At 38.9% G+C, this 19732-nt stretch overlaps 1 protein-coding gene across 6 annotated transcripts in view; it reads left to right on the top strand.

Annotated features, from left to right (window-relative positions):
- LOC110818811 (binding protein) overlaps positions 1-19732 on the top strand; it is a 61249-nt gene that overhangs the window by 4853 nt on the left and 36664 nt on the right. For 4 of the 6 annotated variants that reach the window (XM_088221577.1, XM_088221576.1, XM_088221579.1 and 1 more), the window contains exons 4-11: positions 7101-7335; positions 8849-9022; positions 14810-15136; positions 16013-16235; positions 17171-17239; positions 17621-18082; positions 18218-18527; positions 19268-19723. In XM_088221577.1, coding sequence (XP_088077703.1) covers positions 7101-7335; positions 8849-9022; positions 14810-15136; positions 16013-16235; positions 17171-17239; positions 17621-18082; positions 18218-18527; positions 19268-19723 — 2256 coding nt within the window. Of the gene's footprint in view, positions 1-2295; positions 2313-7100; positions 7336-8848; positions 9023-14809; positions 15142-16012; positions 16236-17170; positions 17240-17620; positions 18083-18217; positions 18528-19267; positions 19724-19732 lie in introns of those variants that run through there. The other 2 variants (XM_088221578.1, XM_088221580.1) reach the window with 2 other exon arrangements.

Below are 19732 nucleotides of genomic sequence, written 5' to 3'. Positions count from 1 at the left end.
GCAGAGTACCCAACAATTATGCACTTGACAGCCTTTGGGTCAAGTTTCCCCTAGAGATGGGTATGAACATGAACATATGCTGAACAACCAAAGACTTTGGGTGGTAATGTGTTTAAGATGTGAGAGTCAGGAAAGGTTTGTGAGAGAGTGGTGTAAGGTGATTTGAATTGTAGGACACGAGAGGGCATCCGATTTATTAAGTAAGTGGCTGTGAGAACTGCTTCTTTCCAGAGAAATTTGGATATATGAGTGGTGAACATGATTGATCTAACCATCTCAAGGATATGTTTATTTTTCCTTTCGACTATGCCGTTTTGTTGTGAGGTATGTACACAAGAGCTCTGGTGAATAATACTATGGTCAGTAAACTATTTTCTAAGAGTGGTTTCAAAGTATTCACAAGTATTGTCGAATTTCAACACTTGGATGGTAGTTTGAAATTGTGTTTGGATCATTTTATAAAATTTTTTAAAGGTCCGATCTGAGATTTATCCCTCATAAGGAACACTCAGGTAATTCTTGTATGATCATCAATAAAAGATACAAACCGCCTAGTTCTGGTAATGTTGGTGACTCTGGAAGGTTCCCATACATCGTTATAGATTATAATGCAAATGGTTTTGAAGGTTTGTATAACGGACTAGGACATGAACTTTGAATATATTTAAAAAATTGACATAGTTCACATTGAAATGAAATGAGATCCTTTTCTTTAAATAGTAAAGGGAACATTTTTTTCAGGTACACAAAATTTGGGTCTTCTAGTCTATAGTGTCACAACATGATAGCATGATCGTTATTTGAATGACTTATAGAAACAGAATTCACACATACGGCATTGTGAGTTTGTCTTCTAGAAGTATTGGTTTGAAACAGGTACAGTCCTGAGCTTATCCTAGTATTGCCAATCATTTTTTCTGAGTTCAAATTCTGAAATTCACACATGTTAGAGACAAACTTAGCAGCACAATTTAAATCTTCACAAAGTTTGCTTACTGATAATAAGTTACAATCCAGATTGGGAACATGAAGAACTGAACAAAGAGTTAAATTTGATGACAGGTTTACGGAACCCGTTCCTGCCACTTTTGCGAGGGACCCATCGGCAATTCTGATTGAATAATCTTTTTTACAATTGCTGTACTTTTGGAATAGTGAAGCAGCCCCGGTCATGTGGTCCGATGTTCTTGAGTCTACAACCCAAACCTGCCTTTTTTCTGAGTAAGCAGATAGGCCAAGAATATTATCTTTGTGTGCCACTGAAGCACTGACCGGATAACTTTTCTGTGACAGCATGCGTTGGAGTGCTTCCATTTGTTCTGGGCTAAAAGGGTTGCTCTCCGCAGCAGTCAGTTGAGTCACTGGAATTTCTTCAGCAACAGTGTGATTTCCCTAGTGCCTATTTGAGTTCTCTGATCTGGAGGGCTTCTAGTCACTTGGCTTACCATGGAGTTTCCAATATCATTCATGTGTGTGACCGAGTTTTCTGCAGTGGTCACACTACGGTCTCGCCTTCTTCGTGCGAAAATCCAGTGCTCTGGTTGTGAGCGCAGACACATTTTCAGTCTGGTGGGTGAGGTTCGCGTCTCCCAACATGATTTTTCTTCGGCTTTCCTCTCGCCGAATCTCGGAGAAAGCTTCATGAAGGCTTGGCAGTGGCTTGATACTTAGTACGCGACCTCGAACTTCATTTAGGTTTTTGTTTAATCCCAGTAGGAATTTGAAGACTCGTTTCTGCTCAACGACTGACTTGAGGATTTTCACATCTTTGGGATAGCTCCACCGAAACTCTTTGAAGGCATCCAATTGCTGCCAGTTGCGGGTCAAAATATTATAATATTGAGTTACGCTCAATTCACATTGCTGTAGGTCATGGAGCATTCAATCTCAAAGATGGCAGGAGTGTTTTCCTTGCTGGCGTAGAATTCCTGAGCCACTTCCCATATCTCATAGAGAAGGAAGTTCTCTCTGATTTCGGGTATCATTGAGGTTACGAGCCACGACATGACCATGCTATCTTCAGTCTTCCATATACGCGCATTTGGGTCATTCGCGGGAGAAGGTACGAGTTCGCCAGTTAGATACTCATCGCGGCCCTTACCTCGGATAAACAGCAGAACGGATGACGACTATTGAAGGTAATTGCTGTCGTTTAGTTTGTGTCTGTGATAAAGGACGAAGATGTTTCCCACATACCGTGATTGATGGGTGTGTGGTGATAGGAACCCCAGGAGACCTCAGGTGGGGAAGAAGACGGCTCGCTTGTGGCCATTTGTGACTTCGGCTCAGTAAGGATGATTCTCTTGGATCAGGTATGTTCTGATACCATGAAGAATTTAGAGAGTGAATGAAGATAGAAATTCTTGTATTTTTTTTTACAGCTCTGTAAGGTACCAATTTATAGTAATGTATACAACCAATTGCCTAACCATTTTTTGGGAAAGAGGGATAACAGAATTGGTTAATGAGTATTCTGTTATCACCTCCACTAATAACAAGAAAGGAAAAACAAATTTGATTCTTTTATTTTTTACAGATACAGTGGTGTAATGTTTTGTCTCCTGGTATGATGCCTTTCACAGAGGTATACCAAAGGAGGAAGTATATTAAAATGTCATTTACAGACTATATATGACTAAGTATGTTCAAATTAATTAGTTGTATGTTTTGGATTGTTGTGTGTGGTGTTATGATCTAAATTACTTAGTTCCACTATGCAGCCAGTAGATGACAACTAACAATTGGCAGTTGGGAAGTTAGGAAGCAGTTGATGGTTTGAAATTGCCTGAGTTAGTTATGTTAGGATAATAATAGTTGCTGTTCTTCAGAAAAAATGTTCTCTCCAATGTAATAAATAGATTCTGCAACAATTAATTAGTAGAAAATAGTTCGAGAAGTTTTAGTCCTTTTTACTCAAAAGAGATCGGTGCCGTCCTCTTAAAATTGAGCCAATATCGTGTGTTTGCGTGTCTACAAATTGGTGCTAGTGAATAGTCGGGATTTTGCTATTTCTTCCAAACCCAGAGAGAGAAAATCTTAGAGAGAGAAAGTCTTAGAGAGGTAGGAAAAGTGTGAGCCATACTTTGGATAGAGAGGGGGAGGTAGGGTGTTACAGCAGACAAGGTATTGCAGGGGAGCTAGAGGTAGGTGGATGGAGTGGTTTGCCATTTCAAGCCGACCAGTAGAGGGAGGACGAGATGGAATTGCAGTGGTGGAAATTCTTGGTGGTAGAGAATAGGTTTTTTGATGTGGTTAGTGTGGGGAGGAAAATGGAAGGAATTAGGATCAATGAGAATGGGAGAGGTTTCCATGTCTCGATATACCTAGAGGAGGAGGGTGTGGGGTGGCTTCTGGACGCCCTAGCTGACTTTTACTGGAGGAAGGGAGGGAAGATGTGGGGAAAACATCTGTCCGGAAAAAATATGATCTTTGGATCGCACTCGGCAGAAATAGAAATGGATGATTCCTGGTTTTGATAGAGGAGAGAGGGGGGCAACAAAGAGAATATTTATTCCGAAAGGTGAGGAAATAAGAGGATGGTGGAAGGTGATGAAACCTGTATTCGGGCTTGCGGAATGGCTATTGGTCAACTCGGACAAGAAGACGCCTATAGAAGCAGGCGGAGGGGAGAAGGTGAATTAAGAGGGGACAATGATTACACAAAAGAGGGAAGTAATTTCATGCCCTCATTGTCGAGTAAACCTCAAGATTATCGTGGAGATGGCGGGGGAGAGAATGTTTGCAGAGATGACTCGAAGTGGAGGGGAGGCTATGAATCAGATAGGGAAGAAAGGACCTGAAAAGAAGTCAGAGCGGCTTGAGTTTGAAATTCAAAAAAAGAATCTGGGGCTTCATGTAATACCCTACCGAAATGCACAAGTGGTGTGTCGTTTTGAAGGTTGAGTTAGAAGTGGGCCAGAAGCTTACGGTCCAAGGGACGGGATGCTGAATGGGTCGATAGGTGTTAGAAGATTCTTATGGGTGGAGAAGGGTAAATTGGTTGAGCAAGCTGGCTCAAGCAGAGAGCCCAGACGAAAAAGAGTGAAATGGGTCTGGAGAGACTAAAAATTGAGCTCAACCCAGTCTGCTCAATCATTTGAGAAGAAAAAAGCGGAAGGAGGAGAAGGAGCTCGAGCGGGGGAGAGGAGGAGAGGAAGGAGACAGCTACAGGTGAAGGGGATGGGGTGTTGAGGCGAATTGAACCCGAGGAAGAAATACTTGTGAGTGATGATGGCGGAATGGAGCCGAGTTGTAATATCGAACAAAGAGAGAGAATCGAAATTGTAGGGGAGAAGCGGTCGGATGAAGGTGGACCAGGAAAGGAGATTGTGGGGGAGGAGCGATTGGATGAAGGCGGACCAGAAAAGGGGATTGTGGAGGAGTGGTCAGGTGATGGAGTAGAATCAGTGAGAGAGGGAGAGCTGGTGTTGGTAGTCATGGAGGAAGTGAATGAAGATGGGTTTTTCAGAATAAGGAGGAATAGGGGATGGATAACAATGGGGTGGATGGGGAGGTTGAGAGGGAAGAAGTGAAGGACAACTATTCTGTATGGGTGTTGCAAAAAATCCAGAAAATTAATAAAATGCTGGGGATGACATTCGAGGGGATTGGGGACAGAATGCTGCACATATTTGTGGAAATTGAGAGGAGGAGGGAGAAAAAGATTGGTGGAACTCTAGTGATTAAGGAAAAAAGAAAACAGGAGAAGGGAGGCTGTAGGGAATAGAAAAGATTGCAGTCCTCTATTAATTATGACTACAGGAAGAAGAATAGCAAGCAGAAGGGGGTTTTGTGGAAGAGTTGTGATATGGTTGGAAAAATTATTTGTTGAAATATGCGACAGATTAGTGACAGGAATAAATGATTTGAGGATGTTTGAACCTGTAGAAGCCATATATCATTTGTATTCAGGAAACGAAAATGGAGACTATAATGGAAAGAGGATCAAAAAGTCTATGGAGTATTAAGGAAGTAGGTAACATGCTATGCTGGCAGTAGGGGTGGTGGAGGGTATTGTGGTGTTATGGAGGGAGGAGAAAGTTGTTTGTAAAGAAGTAATGACGAGAGTCACATCCATCTCTTGCTTATTTGAGAACCGGCTTGGTGGTGAAGAGTGGCTGTTCACCGGTGTGTACTGCAGGGATAGTAGAGAAGAGAAGACTTTGGTGTGGAGGGAATTGGAGGATTGTAAGAATAGGTGGAGTGGTAAGTAGGTTGTGGGTGGAGACTTTAATACAGTGTTGAAGTATTCTAAAAGGTATGGTGAACACTTTTCCAGCGTATGTGCCAATGAATTTAAAGAAGAGTTGAACAAGTTGAACATGGAGGATTTACCTTTGGTGGGGGCCAAGTGGACATGGACAAATCAAAGAAGCAGCCCATCATCTTCGAGGATCGAATGGTTTTTAATATCTCACGATTGTCTTTTTCTGTTTTCAGGTTTGTGCCTAAGGGTGTTGCGGAGACCTATTTTTGATCATTTTCCCATATGTCTAGCCTCAAACGGAGGACAATGGTGTCCCATTCTGTTTAGACTGGACAAGAAATGGTTGAAGATTACTATGATGTACGGTCTTCTGGGACTTAATTGTGTTATTGAAGTATCGATGAGAGATGAGCTTTGGTTGTGGGAGGAGATATGTCAAAAACACGTTATATAAAAATTATTCATTTGACTATCTTTTAGGTGGTATGGAAGGAGAGAAATGCTAGAGCTATTGGAGGGGATTGACGAGGAGATGTCTAAGGTCAGGAATAGATTGTTACACATTTTTGGTTCACATCATTTATAGGTTGGAGGATTTTATTTGTCATTGATACAGTAACTAAAAGGCACCCTCTTGGTGCCTTTTAGTTAATATATTTTATTCTTTTTATTTTAGAAAAAAATGCGTGTCTACAAATTGGGAAAAGCAGAAAGATCTAGAGAACAATCATCTGTTGTTGCAGATTTGTGTCAATAGATCCATAGCAAGATCCTAAAGCAGGGAACACACCAGGCGGCCGCATCTGACCAAGGTTGAGCCTCAATAATCTTTCTCCCTGTTTCAAGTTGAGATCACAAACTTCTCCACTGGCCACTGCCAACAGAAGCCTCCAGCAACCGACAGCCTCTTTCCCTCATGGAAAATATGTCTCACCTTTGTTTTACTTCTCTTTACTTACAGAAAACATTTCCCGTTGTTACAATCCAATAAAATAGGAAGGATACGATTTTCTCCTTTATGGCTGAGTATCCATGAATTGTGCCCTCTAAACCGAAAGAACTCACATAAAGATCTGGAAAACCAACTGATTGCCAGATAAAAAGATAGGAGACTCTGTTTCCTTTTCCATTTTCTGTTAACCTTGGCATGTCTCTAATCCTCTTTCCAGTACTGCATCAAATTTGTTTCAACCATCAATGATTTCCTTAGTTTAATCAGCGATATTGAAAAGCCTTGGCTGGTCATAGATGACTGGAGAGACAGGCAAAAAAATGGAGGGACTGCACTATGAGCACTATCTGTTTATACACTTCGAAAATTAATGGCATTTAGCAAATAAACAAACTGTTAATGATAATTAAATTTTCCTGTTCAGATAAGTTATTTCCACAAGGTGTCAGTTACATAGTGCTGAACTTAGTTGTTAGTTCCCTTGGCCCCCTGGATCCTCAGTGTTATCCCATGTCCCATGTAACAAAGATCAAGAAATTTCTCTGTAACAATCATGTGTCTTAGCCACATAGCCAAGAAAGTCACTCTATTCCAAAGAATGCGAGAACAAGGGTAGCAATTCTTGAAGATTCCATCATTCTGCTCCAGTGACAAAACCCATAGCCCAAGAAAAGGTGCACCTCCCCGGAGTATCCTAGCTTTATTTTTAATGCCATCTCCTTTATAAAGGAACTCAAGAAACTCAAAACTCCTCTCTCTTGAGAGGGGAGGGGTACCTCCACGGTTCCGAAAGTAACGAAAAAATACTACCCCTAGCATCAGTTTTTAACTTGATGGTTGCTGGGGTTCTAAATGAGTATATTTCCTTTGTTTGTATGGTATACAACTATTTCGAGATTTTTCGTATGGGATTTATATTTATTTTTTATTACCTTATTTTAGGTGGAAAGGAGAAAGTTGTTTCATGTTTTCCTCAAAGAATTTCTAATTTTCTTCAAGAACTGGGAACCTGCTAATGGTGGACAGCTGCCAGAAGGTGCTTCAACAGCTACCCAGCCTGCGGAGTATTTGTTATCTTTTGATGATACAGTTATTGGTTGCTCCGCTGGCCATCCAGCAGAAGTCATTCTTACATTGATTGAAGAAGTTGCACAATTAACTACTTGGATCATTGAGTGTAAGTTGAAATTTAAATGCTTCTTATAAAATATTCGTAAATAAAGTATTATTTATTTGAGTGCTTTTATTTGTTTATTTCAGAAAAAAAATTTGAGTGTTTGTCCTTGTTATCCTATTCACTAAACATTCTTTCTTTAGTGGTCAGATGTCGAGACTCGAGAGTCTCTCTTCTAGTAAATGTTGATATAACAAGCAGATATGCCTTGTTAGAGTAACACTACGATTCCAAGCCATAGGTGCCTCGTTAACATTTCTATACTTTGACATGAAAAATGGGTGAAGATTCTTGTTTCACAATCTCGTTCTTTCAACTCTCCTCAATCTTTTTCCTTTGCTCTTTAACTTTTGTCTTCTGATCTTGAATACTTAGTGGGAGGAACATTTTTTTTTTCAATGTTTTTGAAAGAAAAAGAGAATTATGTAACAGGGTAATTAAGCAGATGCCATATAGTACAAAATGAATTTACATAAGGTCCCCAAAATTTTCTCCACCTAATTAGAAAGTGATCTTTAGCCAAAATATACATGGGTTACACCTTCTTGGTGCTCTGTTAATATATTTATATTTTTTATTTAAAAAAAAAATATTTTTAGCCAAAATGCATAGGATTTAGAACCAAAAATTTGTTGTCTCTTTAAGGGCTAAGGGGTATGGATTTTTTAGGGGATCACCTTTTTCAATTCATGAAGGAATTGGGAGGCAATTGTAGACCAATAATATTTGCTTCATTTTAATGTTTTCTATTTATTTTCTCTGACATGATGGGAGTATATCTTAGTTTACATGTATGCACTTATTTTCTAAAAGAATCTATGAAATGATATGTAATTCTGCTAAAAGGAATATAAATGATATAGGATAAATTAAGATTAATTTGCCTACTATTGACAAAAACCTAGATATCATCCCTAGGATTCTTAGACATCACAGCTAATGTTTGATTGAGTTACACTCGATTATAAGAAATTTTTAAAATTATTATTGAATACTTGAATGATCAATAAGTGAAATTACAAAACCATTTATAATATTCTCTAAGTAACTTTTTCTTAAATTGAATTAAACTATGAAATAATAAGTTAGTAGAATCAAGAATATTAATTCTAATACAAATAGAAAATAATATTAATAAAAATAAACTTCTAACTTTAAGACTCTTAAATAAAAAACTTGTAAGTGACCCAATAGTAAATTTCATAAATAAATTCCTATTATGGCTATGCACCGTTGACAAATGTCCTCAAAAGCTCTTTGTTTTTTTTCTTCACGTATAACCTATAAAATAGACACAGTGATAACTTCTAAGACTTGCTTCTTTTGATGCCAACCATACCCGCAATTTCATTGCACTTGATCCTTTAGTGACAAGATTTATTACTGTGAATGAGTTTTTTTTTAATTAAACAATTCTGAATAACTTTGGAATTGCTTTTCAATTTGTCTTAACTTTATCTTTTTTGAAATACGATTTGTCTTAACTTTATGAGTTGGTAAAATCTTATTAATGCAGTAAACACGAACTTGTTGCTTACAATGGACTTACCAGGGGCTTCAACAAGCTTGAATATAACTTCTGAAGGGTTACCTGTCTTGGATGCTTTAACCATCGTCCTTCGTTCCATGCATAATTGTCGAGTTTTTGGCTATTATGGTGGGATTGTGAAGCTGACTGCATTGATGAAAGGTATGGTGAATGGCACTATTGTCATGTGTAATTGTCCCAGATACTGAAATTTCTGGATGCAGTTTTTAAATCAATGGATTTTCATTTCTGAATCAAATTAATTTGCATGTCCACAATTTCTACTGCTTGTGTTGATAGAATTTCTGGTTGGGTAGAAGTTTATGTGGTAGCTAACCTGCATTTGTTATCTGCGAGGCTTAAAAGTTAACTTGCTTAGTTTTTTCTTCCTGATTCATTATTTGCTGTAATTTCTGTTTGTTGTGTCCTTTATTTTCACTTGTTTGAAGATAATGGTTAGGAGCATAAAGATTTGCTTATCCTCATGTGGATGCTTTTCTACCTCTTTCTAAGTTTAGAAAAATTTGGAGAACATAAGAGAAGATTTAACACTGGATAATATTTTATCTTCTCAATGTCTGTTGAGACTAGAGACTAGAGAGAGAGAGAGAGAGAGAGAGAGAGAGGACGGCGACATTTTGACGGAGGGTAGGTAGGAAAGAATGGAAAGGGGTGCGAGAAGATGGCCGACTGAAGAGGACCGGGAAGCATGGAGCAGAATGGGCGAAGGTTTCTCGTCATTGATATGAACTCTTTTGACTTGGTTTGAGAAGGAAGAAGGATGGGAGGGATGCGTATTTGCAGAAAAGGGCAAGGATTCCGGGTCTCAATATCTCTGGATGAAGAGAAAGTACCATGGCTTCTGGATGCATTTGTAGGCTTTTATTGACGAAAAGGGGGAAAGACATGGGCAAACACAAGACAGGACGACAACACAAACTCTGGATCTCACTAGGCCGGAACAGAAGGGGGAGGTACCTGAGGATGTCGGAGCTAAGAGGGAGAGATGTGAAACGGATTTTCTTTCCGGAAGGGGCAGAAGAGGGAGGATGGTGGTGGATAATGAAAGCGGCTTATGAACTGGCCAACACCCCGATTGTAAACCCCGACAGGAAGGAGGAGGTGATGAAAGAAACTGGGATAACAGAGGTAGATGATGAGGGGATGGCACTGACGAAGGGATCTTTTGAGTGCCCTCATTGTGCGGAACCGATCTTTTTCACGGTGGAATTGAATGGGAAGAAAACATACATGGCAGTGTTGCAAACTAGAGGAGATGGAGTGTGTCGGGTAGGGCAGACGAGGTTCGTATCAGAATCGGGTCGGGCGAAGTTCAAAAACAAAAAAGAAATGGACTTTGTTGCAAACACAGAAAGGGGGTGTCGTTTTAGCATAAAAATGAAAAATGGAAGGGGAGTGTTGGGTATGGGAACAATAAGGAAGAGACGAGAAAATGGGTCGCGACGCTTCACATTGGAGGAGAAAGGGAAATGGCCTATGGAGGATGGGCTGGAGCTTTAACTGGTGAAGAAGAGGAGCCCAAAACTGAAGGGAATTTGGAGGCTGGTTCGAAAGATTTTGATTTGGGGCAAAGGGTCTGATGAAGAGTGCGACTGAAGGAAACTTGAATGATGGAGAGAGGCAGCCCAATGGAGCTATCCTGGAGGAGGGAGATTAGCAGGTTGATGGAACAACTTCAGGGAAGTGGATTGATGCGATCTGTGAGGAGCTATGTAAGTTTGATGAAGAAAAAATTGAGGAAACCAAAAGAGCTTCTGAGGATGGGCTGACAGAGAGAAAGGAAAAAGGTTTAGAAGTAATGGTGAGAGAAGAAGAGGATACCAGAGGCAGAGAAGTAAATGCAGTGGATTTAGCCATGGTTTTGGTGGAGGGGGAAATGCTGGAAGCAATCAGTGTTGATGACAGAGATGAGGACTGTTTTGATGCAAGAGATCAACATCTGGAGGAGGAGGAAGATGATGGGGAAGGCTGTAGATCTGTATAGGTTCTGCAAAATATTCAATGGGTCAGTAGGATGTTGGGGACAACCTTTGAAGGAATTGTAGAACAGGTTTACACTTTATTTGAGGAAATTGACAGAAGAAGGATTGTGAAGAAAAAAGGTGAAAATGGGACGGAGAGGGGCAGAAAGAGGTAAGGTGAAAGCACATCTAGAGAGTTGAAAAGATTACAGTCTTCAACTAATTATGACTGTTCCTTAAATGTGAGGGGCTTAAATGATAGGAAAAGAGGCAAGTTATTTGGGGATGCATGAGTAAATGGAAATCGGATATTGTTTGTATTCAAGAATAAAAAATGACTTCCTTCATTGATAAAGATGTGAAGAGTATTTGGAATGTGAAAGAGGTGAGTTGACACTTTATTCTTGGTAAAGGTACGACTGATGGTCCTATTGTTTTGTGGAGAGAGGAGTGTGTGAAATGTAAGAATGTGGTGTGTGGGGAGACAACAATTTCTTGTGTATTTCAGAATCCTCAAGGGGGAATGGAGTGGGTCTTTACTGGGTGTATTTTAGGGGTAATAACATTGAGAAAAATGTGTTGTGGAGGGAGTTGGCTGAATGCAAGAAGAGATGACAATTGGGTTGTGGGAGGGGACTTTAACATAGTTTTAAGGAGAAATGAGAGATCGGGAAAGAACAACTCTATTACATGGGCTAATGAATTCAAGGATGTTTTGGAGGAGCTTGAGTTGGTGGATTTGCCGTTGGTGGGGAGTCGGTGGACTTGGACTAATCCGAGGAGCACACCTTCGTGCTCTTGGATTGATCTTTTTTTGATCTTACATTGTTTTCTTTCGCAGCTTGTAGATATATGTAAGAAGTTATTACAAAGAACAATTCTGATCACTTTCCTATATGCTTAGAGGCGGAAGGAATCCAATGGGGACCCATTCCATTCAGATTGGATAATAAATGGTTGTAGATAGAGAAGTTCCAAATTATGGTTGAAGAAAAGTGGCGTGGTATTGGTGTGCAAGGAGAGGCAAGCTATAGAGTAGCCAGTAAATTAAAAATTCTGAAAGAGGCAATCAAGAAGTGGACTAAGGAGGAAAGGGAGAAAGAAAATGAGGTAATAGAAAACATTCTAAAGTGCATTGTGGACATTGATGCTGAGGAAGGGGGCTGAAGGTTTGGTGGTGGATGAGATTGAGAAAAGAGAAGCATTGAGAGTTGAATTAGCTCAAAGGCTAAACATGGAGGAGATCACTTGGACGCAGAAGGCTAGAGAGAAATGGATAAAAGAGAGCGACCGAAACACTAAATACTTTCACTGCTTGGCTAGTCACAAGAGAAGATTCAATTACATTGAAGAACTGACTATTGATGGCTGGCGGGTTAGAGGTAAGGATCTATTGAAACATGAAGTAAGAAATTTCTTTGCTGGGTTGCACTTTAGAAGAATATCTGATGATAACATAATAAATTTGGAAGGGGAGTTCATCGAGAATGAGATATATGAAGCTTTGAGAGATTGTAATGGGAATAAAGCTCCTAACCCGGACAGGTTCAATATAAAATTCCTACAAGAGTTTTGGTATATTATCAAAGGGGACGTTGTGGAGATTTTTAGGGAGATGCATGAGACAGGCTTGTTTCTGAAATCTCTTAATACAACTTTTTTAGTTCTCATTGCCAAAAAAGAAGGCGCAAACAACATAAAAGATTTCAGGCCCGTAAGTCTTATGGGTTGTATTTACAAATTGATCTCAAACGTTTTGGCGAGAAGGTTGGCTAGGGTGCTTGGGGAGGTGATTGGGGATTGCCAACATGCGTTTATAGAGGGTAGATAGATACTTGATTCGCTATGGTTGCGAATGAAGTTGTGGATGACCTAATAGTGGACAAGAGGGAAGGGTACTATGTAAGTTAGATATGAAGAAGGCATACGATCATGTGAGCTGGGATTTTGTTGATTATATGGTGGAGAGGGTGGTGTTTGGGCAGAAGTGGAGGGGGTGGATGCGATGGTGTATCTTGACTACTTCCTTTGCAGTCTTAGTTAATGGAGGGCCATCTTCTTCCTTTAAGGCCTCCAGGGGTCTATGCCAGGATGACCTATTATCTCCTCTGTTATCATTATGATGGAAGCTTTGCATGGATTAGTGGAGAGGGCTAAGGAGTTGGAGTTGTTGAGGGGTATTGAGGTGGGAAAAAGCGACCGTAAGATTGAGATTTCACATTTTTTCTTTACTGATGACACTGTTATCTTTTGTCAACCAGATGAGAAAATGTTAATGAATCTAAGATGCGTTCTTCTATGTTTTCAAGCTGTGTCAGGACTGAATAGTAATATACAAAAATCTGAACTTGTGAGAATTGGTGATACAAGAGATGAGAAGCAACTTGTAGGGGTATTGGGTTGCAAGGCTGTTAAACTTCCATTCAAATACCTCGGGTTGCTGCTGGAAGCTAAATACAAAGATAGCGACACATGAGAACCTGTGATCAGGTTATTTGAGAAAAGATTGACCGGATGGAAGATGAATTTTTTATCTAAGGGAGGAAGACTAACTCTTATAAAAAGTAAATTAACTAATCTCCCTATCTACTTGTCTACAATTATTTTGCCGGTGAATATTGCCAAAAGATTGGAAGCTATAAAATGTAGGTTTTTGTATGGTGACGGTGAAGGGAAAAGGAGATATCATTTAGTGAAGTGGGAGGATGTCAAATTACACAAAAATCAAGGGGCTTGGGGTTAAGATCTTTGACCGATTTGAATGTGACTCTTCAGGGTAAATGGTTATGGAGATTCTTGAATGAGGATAATAAACTATGAAAGAGGGTGAACAAGGCTAGATGGGGGGATAATTGGGTGGAGGGGTTTAAGAGTAAAAGGGTGAGATCTTATGGGGGGGGGGCTGTGTAGGAGAATTCAGATGGGCCGATACAAAATCCGAGACTGCATCAAATAGAAGGTTGGTAGGGGTAACAAAGTCAGGTTTTGGTTGGATAATGGATGACGGGCAGGTGTTTCAAGAGACGTTTTCCAAGAATTTATGCAATTGCACAATCCAAGTATATGCTGGTTGAAGAAGTCTACAGAGAAACTAATGGCCATAGAGAATGAATTGTGAATGTAAATAGGAATCTCAACGCTTGGGAAGTTGAAGAATACGAAACTTTGTTATAGCTTCTTGCTACAGTCAACGTTAACAGCAACAAGGATCAGATTATGTGGAAATTGAATGAGAAGGGGAGTTTCACTGTTAGGTCCTACTACAAGCATTGGTGAGAAGGGGGCGGGAAGAGGTCTCAAGTTTTCCGGCTCATCAGATTTGGAGGATTAATGCACCTCTTAGGATTACGTTTTTTGCTTGGGGCTTGCCGTGAATGCATTCTTACAATTGATAAGTTAATGGCTCGAGGAAAGATTATGGTTAATGGTTGTTATTTATACAAGAAAGTTGCGGAATCTTGTAATCATATTCTCCTTTGGTATCCAATGGCTTATGAATTGTAGACGATGATCTATGGACTATTAGGCATTGAGTGGGTGATTGCAGGGTCGGTGAGGGAGGAGATTTGGGCGTAAGAAAGTTTATGTAAAGAAAGAAAATTTGTAAAGATAATGTCTCTTACTATTGTACGGGTGATTTGGAAAGAGAGGAACAATAGGGCTTTTGAGGGTGTTGCGACTGAGGTGTACAAGATCAAGGATAGGTGATTTCATTTTTTTTAGTTCTTGATGTTGGGGCATGATATATATAGGGAGAAAGAGTTTGAGAATATTATAAATATATTAACTAATCTGTAAAATTCGTATATAGGTGATACTCCCTTGGTATTGTTGTGAATAATACTTTTCATACTTTTTATTTAAAAAAAAATGGTTAGGAGCATAAGGAAAATAGCATTACGAGTTTACTGCACATATAAGTATGTGGATGCCATCATAATTTTTATATTGTTTTTGATTATTTCAGGGGCTGTTGTCCAACTCAAAACAATATCTGGTGCACTCTCTGCTGATGAAAATTTATCCAAAATTGCATTAGAGAAAACTAGCCTCTTGCAACAAATACTTGTACATGTGGTGTCAATAATGTGTAGCTTTATTGATCTGAACTCAAATGTAAATGAGAAATCTCAGCTGTACAGTAACATTTTAGAGTTCTCTGTTCCAAGCGCCAGTTCCTTACCGACTGATTCTTCTGGTAGTTTGAAAGATCCTATTTGTGAACCAAGAATACAGTGGCATCGTAAAGCAGTTGTCTCAGTAATGGAAGCTGGTGGCCTTAATTGGTTAGTAGGTAAGGTGCGCATTTTTTCAAATTTCTTGGTAGAATATTGACTTATTAATGCACTTAGAAGCTTGTAATACATTTGATGCATTCGAAATGCTAATGCACATCTAATGCATTTCTGTATAAAGCCTTGTGCGAGTGCTTGAGCTCATTTTTAGTCCACTAATCACTGCTAGGGTGGTTTAGTTGGCATAGACTTTGAGACAGTCGCTATAGGATTGGCTGATTTTGTTTTGTTTTCTATTGTGAAAAGGCCTTGAACTCACTTGAGTATGTTGCTTGGTTGTAATTTGTGATCCATGTTTTCATGGGATCTCGTGATGCATAGGATTTCTAAGTGCCTAAGTTGTTAAAGGAGCTCTATTTTTTCTTGGGCTGGGTTACTGTAAACTAGGCATCTTTGTTAGGAAAAATACATAGAGAGCCCTTTTTATTTCTTCTCCCCCCATGGTTTTTGATATGAGAGTCGAATGCTTTGGAAGGATTTATGTTTGTAGTTTTGGGCTTGTTGTGGTTGGAGAGAAATGCAGAGATTTTTAAAGACTGTTTCTTATCTCTTCTGCTTATGTGGCAAAAGAATGACATCTCTCTGGACTAAGGCTCATGGGCTCTAGAGGACCATCTCTTTCACTATCTTGTAAATTGCATATTAATTTTTGTTTTTTTTTTCTCACTTTGATCTTTGTTATAGGGATTTCTTTGACATTTTTTCTCATCTTTCTCTGATGATATCTTTTCCATTTAGGAAAAACAGCTTCAAGCTTCAGAATTAAATCTCATAGTGAATAATACTTCTTTTTCTATTAAAAAAAATCTCATATTCTGCGATATTCATTTTCCTGTGGTATTTTCATTAACTTCTTTTGAGTTTTGCTTTTCCAGAATTGTTGCGTGTCATCAGGAGGTTGAGCATGAAGGAGAAGTGGACAGATTTATCACTGCAATCCTTGACCTTGAGAACACTGTATTTTGCATTATCTGATAATCCACGGGGTCAAAATCATTTTAAGAGCATTGGAGGGCTTGAAGTTCTATTGGATGGACTTGGGCTTCCGTCAATCAATGTGCTAGTACTGGAAAATGTCTCTCATGTTGATGAGAAAAGGTAATTTCATCAGCGTGATTTCGTCTTCATTTATGCATTGATATCCTCTGGAGTTGTCACAGTCTGGAGTATCAATGCCATAATGTAGCGTGAAATTGTACCCTGATACTAGCAATGCATAAATGACTACTTTCCATAGGCACAGGATAAGTCACAGTGGAGGTGTATGTGAGCTGCCAGATTGATTTAGTTTTTTGAAAATTTTCCTGAAGTTTGAAGTGTTTGGCCAGCATACATGCACCCATTTTTATTCATTGTTAATGTGGAGTTCTCTGTGTATCGGATTCTTTACACCAGTTCTCAAAGGAGCATAATGATCTTTATCTTGCAAGCTCCTTTAAAGATGATTTTATTAAGAGTGAAGGAGAATACAAGAGAGAGGATAAGATACTCCTAAAGTGATGAAAATAAAGTTCCAGAAGAAATAATATGAGAGAGATCAATTTAGAAGTGTTCCTTTATCCCTTTACAACCTAGATAAAGGTATGTCATGGAAAAACCATATGCCTTAGCCCACAGAGGCCAAGCAACCAATTTATCCCAAAGAAGATGAAATGCTGAACATGTTGATTAAAGAACCTGGAATTATGCTCTAACCATAAAATCCAACACCCAGCAAAGAGAGAACCTTCTTATGCCTCCCCTAAACCTGCTGAGTTTTGCTGGAGTATCAAGCCCCTGAATCTAAGTGGGTTAGGGCTAGAGGTGACTCTCAATATTCTGTTTCACTTGAATGCTTGGTTGATCACCAGATTCTCTGACTGATTTGCCTCTTAATGTTTTAGTTTCCATTGGAGGATAGTTGTTGTTGATTTCTAAATTTTGCTGCTCCTAGTTACTTCATTCCTTTCCCAGTGTGAGATGTACCATTTCATGGTTTCTTATTTTACTCCCTTATTTCTACCTTATGGTTTTGTGCTTTTACTATTCTGCAGATATGAAAATCCTTTGCTGAAAATATTTCATCTCCATGTCCTTTCATTGGACGTTCTTAGAGAGGCTGTGTATCCTTTAGTTTGTCTTCGTCGAGGTTCCCTAAGCTTGCTTGCTTGGAAGTATATTTTCACTTGGTGTTGCATAATCAGGAGTGAAACTTCTGATCCCATATACTTAGGATTTTGCCAGTGTACATTGAATTTCCAAGACTCTTCAATCACAAACTTGCATGTATGATGCATATATGTTTTGAACTTTAGCTGCAACATTCAGGTTCCCTGTTTTGGATGATGACAACTCTTCATAATGAAAATTATACTCCTGTTCAATCTTGTTATTTGTACTACAAAAATGAGCAAGTTTATCAATTTAAAAAAAATTAGGGTGTCTGCATCTTGGGCTGAGTGTTATTTATTTTTATCAATTATGTACACTTAACAAGTATGCAGCTTCGGAAATTTGAACAACCTGCAATTCCTATGCGAGAATGGAAGAGTTCACAAGTTTGCAAATAGCTTTTGTTCGCTTGCTTTCATGCTTCAAGAGTACAAACTGCAGACAAAAGATGTGCCTCTCCTGGATGATTTTCTATTTTCTTCTCTGAAGTTAGATAATGAGGGCCATGTTGGATGTCCTTCAGCAGGGCCTTATGCATCTCTTACAGATAGTCCTTCTTTTCCTCAACTTTGGAGTGATTATATTGGCAAGCTGAGCAAAGTGCTTTGCTCTTTCCTTCTTACCCCAGAGAATGTTAGATCTCATCATGTTCAATTAACCACTGGTCGAAATGCTTTTCCAGTATCTTTACTGTATAATGAACTTTCCATTAAGTGGGTTCTGAGGGTTCTTTTTATGGTGTTCCCCTGCATTAAGGCTTGTGCAAGTCAGAATGAGTTGCCTGGCTATCTGAGGTAGTTTTGTTCCTTTATTTGAGAAATAATCTATATTACCTTTGGTTGTCAATTCACTAAGTTTTAATTTTTGTATGTTTCTTTATCATCCCTTTGATATTTTCTTTTTTCATCTGTTAATTTATGTTTCTGCAGGGTTTTTGTCAGTGCCTTGCAACAATTTGTTCTGAATGCCTTCAAGAAGGTTCTTCTTTTATCACCTGTATCTCTTGAAGTATTTCGAGAAGAGAGAATATGGGACCTTGTCTTCTCTGAGAACTTCTTTTATTTCGAGCAGACAGCAGAGGAGTTTTCTGAAGATTGTTTGCTGTATAATGAAGGAACCTTTTCTTCTTCTATGAACTCTAACACTCGAGTCAAAACCAGTGTGGTTGAAATTCTTCAGATGGAAGTTATCTCATTTGTGGAACTTGCAGCAACCTCTAATGGCAGTGTTCATAATGTGGTATGTTTTCTCTGACGTCCTTGATTTCTTTGGCTAGGTATTTCATGCTTCCTTGAGTTACATGTTTATGTAACTTGGACATCAGTGTGGATTTTGATCTTCCTGAATGCGTGATGCCTAAGTAGGTTGAGCCTTATCAATGTTAAGGTGATTCAAATGCAAACAGAAACAAATGTAACAGATGTAGATTGAAGTAGAGGTCAGAGAGAGGGGGAATACAAAATTTAATGTGGTTATGTGATGTGTCTAGATCCACCGAGTTTCCTGTGAAATTTTTCTTTCTTGAAGAATTGAATGTTCCAATTATTTCTTAAAGTATATTTGGGAAGAAAACCCAAGGTTATAAGATTGTTGTTATAATACCCGCTACTCTAGGCCTAAAAGTTCTGCACCTTAACTGTGCGGTTTCACTCACTGCTCCCAAGCGCCTCCACCAATCCCAATGATACTCTGAATATGAGACGCAATTTTAAAATCATCCTTTCATGCTTTCTTTAAAATTGTTTCTATCAATGTGTTATTGTCATCTTGTCTCATTTGTTGTGTGCGTGCTATTACTTATTAATTACGTAATTAAATTTGTTTTTTTTCCTTCAGCTTGTTTTTGATGTTCTGTTTTTTATACTTTCAGATCAAGTTTACTTTTCCATTTTATGACAAGCTTTTATCTATATATATTTATAGTATTTATCATTTTATGTATGAATTTTGCTTAATTTCTGTCGCGTCTGTCGTTGCAGCCGGAGTTATCTGCCTTATTAGATTCTCTTGAACAGTCTGCTTGTAATCCTAAGATTGCAAGCATTGTTTCAAAAAGTCTGCTACGGATATTACAACTTTCACCTGAGAAAACTATTGCTTCATTTAAGACACTCAATGCTGTTGCTCGTGTGCTTAAAATTGCTTGCATTCAAGCCCAAGAATCTAAAAGAGTGGGAAATGTAGGCCTATGTTTTGACAGTAATAATGCAGAAGAGGTGCTAGGTTGTCAAGCAGCCGATTCATGTCCAACTGCCCAGAGTTGGCTTAGATGCATGGAAACATGCATGGAGCTCTTCATGGAGGTTTTCTCAATAACAGAAGATGCAAGACATATGATTTTGCATAACTCCACTTGCATTGATTATATGTTTGATTTATTTTGGGAAGAAGTGTTAAGAAATCACGTGCTTAAATGCATCCTAGACCTGTTGAAGGTAATGTTT

Source organism: Carica papaya, chromosome 1 (genome assembly GCF_054855325.1).
Source record: "Carica papaya isolate Zhongbai chromosome 1, ASM5485532v1, whole genome shotgun sequence".
Classification (NCBI taxonomy): domain Eukaryota; kingdom Viridiplantae; phylum Streptophyta; class Magnoliopsida; order Brassicales; family Caricaceae; genus Carica; species Carica papaya.
The sequence above is the reverse complement of the archived record's forward strand: the minus strand, read 5'-3'. Positions and strand labels throughout refer to the sequence as shown.